Here is a 1,814-nt window from a genome sequence, read left to right as displayed (position 1 = left end):
AGGCCCACGGGACCCCTCGGCCATGGAGGCCGGACCTTCGGACGGCGGCCGGGAAACCTCCGACCCGCTCAGGGAGGCCCAGGCCCGCCTGCTGGAATGCCAAGTGTGCTTCGAGAAGCACGGGGCCTGCAAGGAACGCAGGCCCAGAAACCTCCCCTGCGGTCACGTCATCTGCCTGGAGTGCGTGGTGGCCCTGGCCCACCCCGAGACCCTCGCCTTCCTCTGCCCCTTCTGCCGGAGGCCGTGCAAGAGCTCGGACACCAGCGACTGCCTGCCGCTGCTGCAGCTCCTGGAGATCCTGGCCCCCCGACCCACCCGTCCCCCGGGCCAGGCGGCGGTGGCCCTCCAAGCCCGGCCCCGCGCCCCGGGCCCCCTCGTCCTCCGCCGCACCTTCGGGGGCTGGGGGACCCTGCTGAACCCCACCGGGATGGCCCTGGGCCCCCGGGACGGGCGGGTGGTCGTCGTGCACAACGGCCGGCGGAGGGTCAGCGTCTTCGACGCGGACGGGGCCCGCGTGCGCCAGTTCGGGGAGAGAGGGGAGGCCGGCGGGGACGTCCGCTACGCGCTGGATGTGGCGGTCACCCCGGACGGCTGCGTCGTGGTCACGGACGCGGGCGCCCGCGCCGTCAAGGGCTTCGACCCGGCCGGCCGGCCCGGCCTGGTGGTCCGCGCTCCCTTCCGCCTGCCCTGGGGCGTGGCCGCGGCCCCACGTGGCGCCGTCCTGGTGACCGACCTGGAGGCCGGGGCCCTCTTCCTGCTCCAGGCCGACGTGGCCGCGGGGACGGTCCTGGAGGCGCGGAGGCTCCGGGCCGGCCTGCTCGGGCCTCGGGGGGTGGCCGTGTCCTCCCGCGACGGGGCCGTGGCCGTACTGGAGCGCGGCGGGCCGGGCCTCCGCGTCAAGGTCTTCTCGGCCTCCATGAGGCTCCTCGGCCAGGTGGACCCCTTCGGCCTGAGCCTCCTCTTCCCCGCCGAGATGTCCGCCGCCACCGCCGTGACCTTCGACCCAGAAGGCAACATCGTCATCGCCGATGCCCTCCACGGGGCCGTCGTGAGCCTGGGGAGGCCGGGGACCGCCCTGGACATCAGGCCCCTCGTCACCCGAGGGCTTTCTCACCCCGTGGCCCTGGCCTATTCGGAGGATAAGTCACTCCTTGTCCTCGACGGCGGGGCTCATTCTGTAGCGGTATTTAAAGCCAGCTGATCGGGGAATTCTCACTGTTGCCCCTTCACTGTTAATGGCCCTTCGAAGAGTACTTTCCCAAGCGCTTAGTCAGTGCTGTGCACGCAGTAAGCTCTCCGTAAATACGATCGATTGGAAAAACTGCAGTCGAGTTGGTTGGATGTGTGAGGAGGACGGGGGTGGGGGGGAATCGGCATGATGAATTGGCGAGACCTGAATGAGAACTAGATAGTAAGTTTTCTTGCAAAACGCCCGGAGATTGATTGTATTATATTCAGATTGCACTTCCCAAGCGCTTAGTACACAGTAAGCGCTCAATAAATGCGACTGATTGAATTATAGTGCTGTCTTCTAGACCTACTGTCTTATGCTAAGCGGGGTGATATTTTGATAAAGTCTCTATACGATATAAAGGGTGGTGAGATTTGGCAGACAGATTGATTGCAGTGTACTCTGCTAAGAACCTGGGAAAGTACCAGAGAAACAAGAGCTGGGTTCCCTGCCCACAAGGAGCTTCCGCTCTAATGAATAGCGTAGAGGTTCAGCGGACTGGTTTGGATGACTCTTGGCCTGTCAGCGACTGCCGACGTCCAGCGAGCGCTCGTGGCGATGCTGTCTCGTGAAGGGTGTGATC

General features: G+C 65.3%; 1 protein-coding gene across 1 annotated transcript; it reads left to right on the top strand.

Moving 5' to 3' along the window:
- On the top strand, positions 1-1,326 carry NHLRC1 (NHL repeat containing E3 ubiquitin protein ligase 1). The gene has a single exon (XM_038771445.1). The coding sequence runs from the start codon at positions 23-25 to the stop codon at positions 1,199-1,201; it is 1,179 nt and encodes a 392-aa protein (XP_038627373.1). The 5' UTR covers positions 1-22; the 3' UTR covers positions 1,202-1,326.
- Positions 1,327-1,814: the final 488 nt, after the last annotated feature.

Source organism: Tachyglossus aculeatus, chromosome X2 (assembly GCF_015852505.1).
Source record: "Tachyglossus aculeatus isolate mTacAcu1 chromosome X2, mTacAcu1.pri, whole genome shotgun sequence".
Classification (NCBI taxonomy): domain Eukaryota; kingdom Metazoa; phylum Chordata; class Mammalia; order Monotremata; family Tachyglossidae; genus Tachyglossus; species Tachyglossus aculeatus.
Note: the sequence above shows the minus strand (reverse complement) of the source record. Positions and strands in the feature narration are given on the sequence as shown.

Bases quoted from the DNA above. Each gene is read 5' to 3' on its own strand.
- NHLRC1 (XM_038771445.1), top strand. From the start codon at position 23: ATGGAGGCCGGACCTTCGGACGGCGGCCGGGAAACCTCCGACCCGCTC.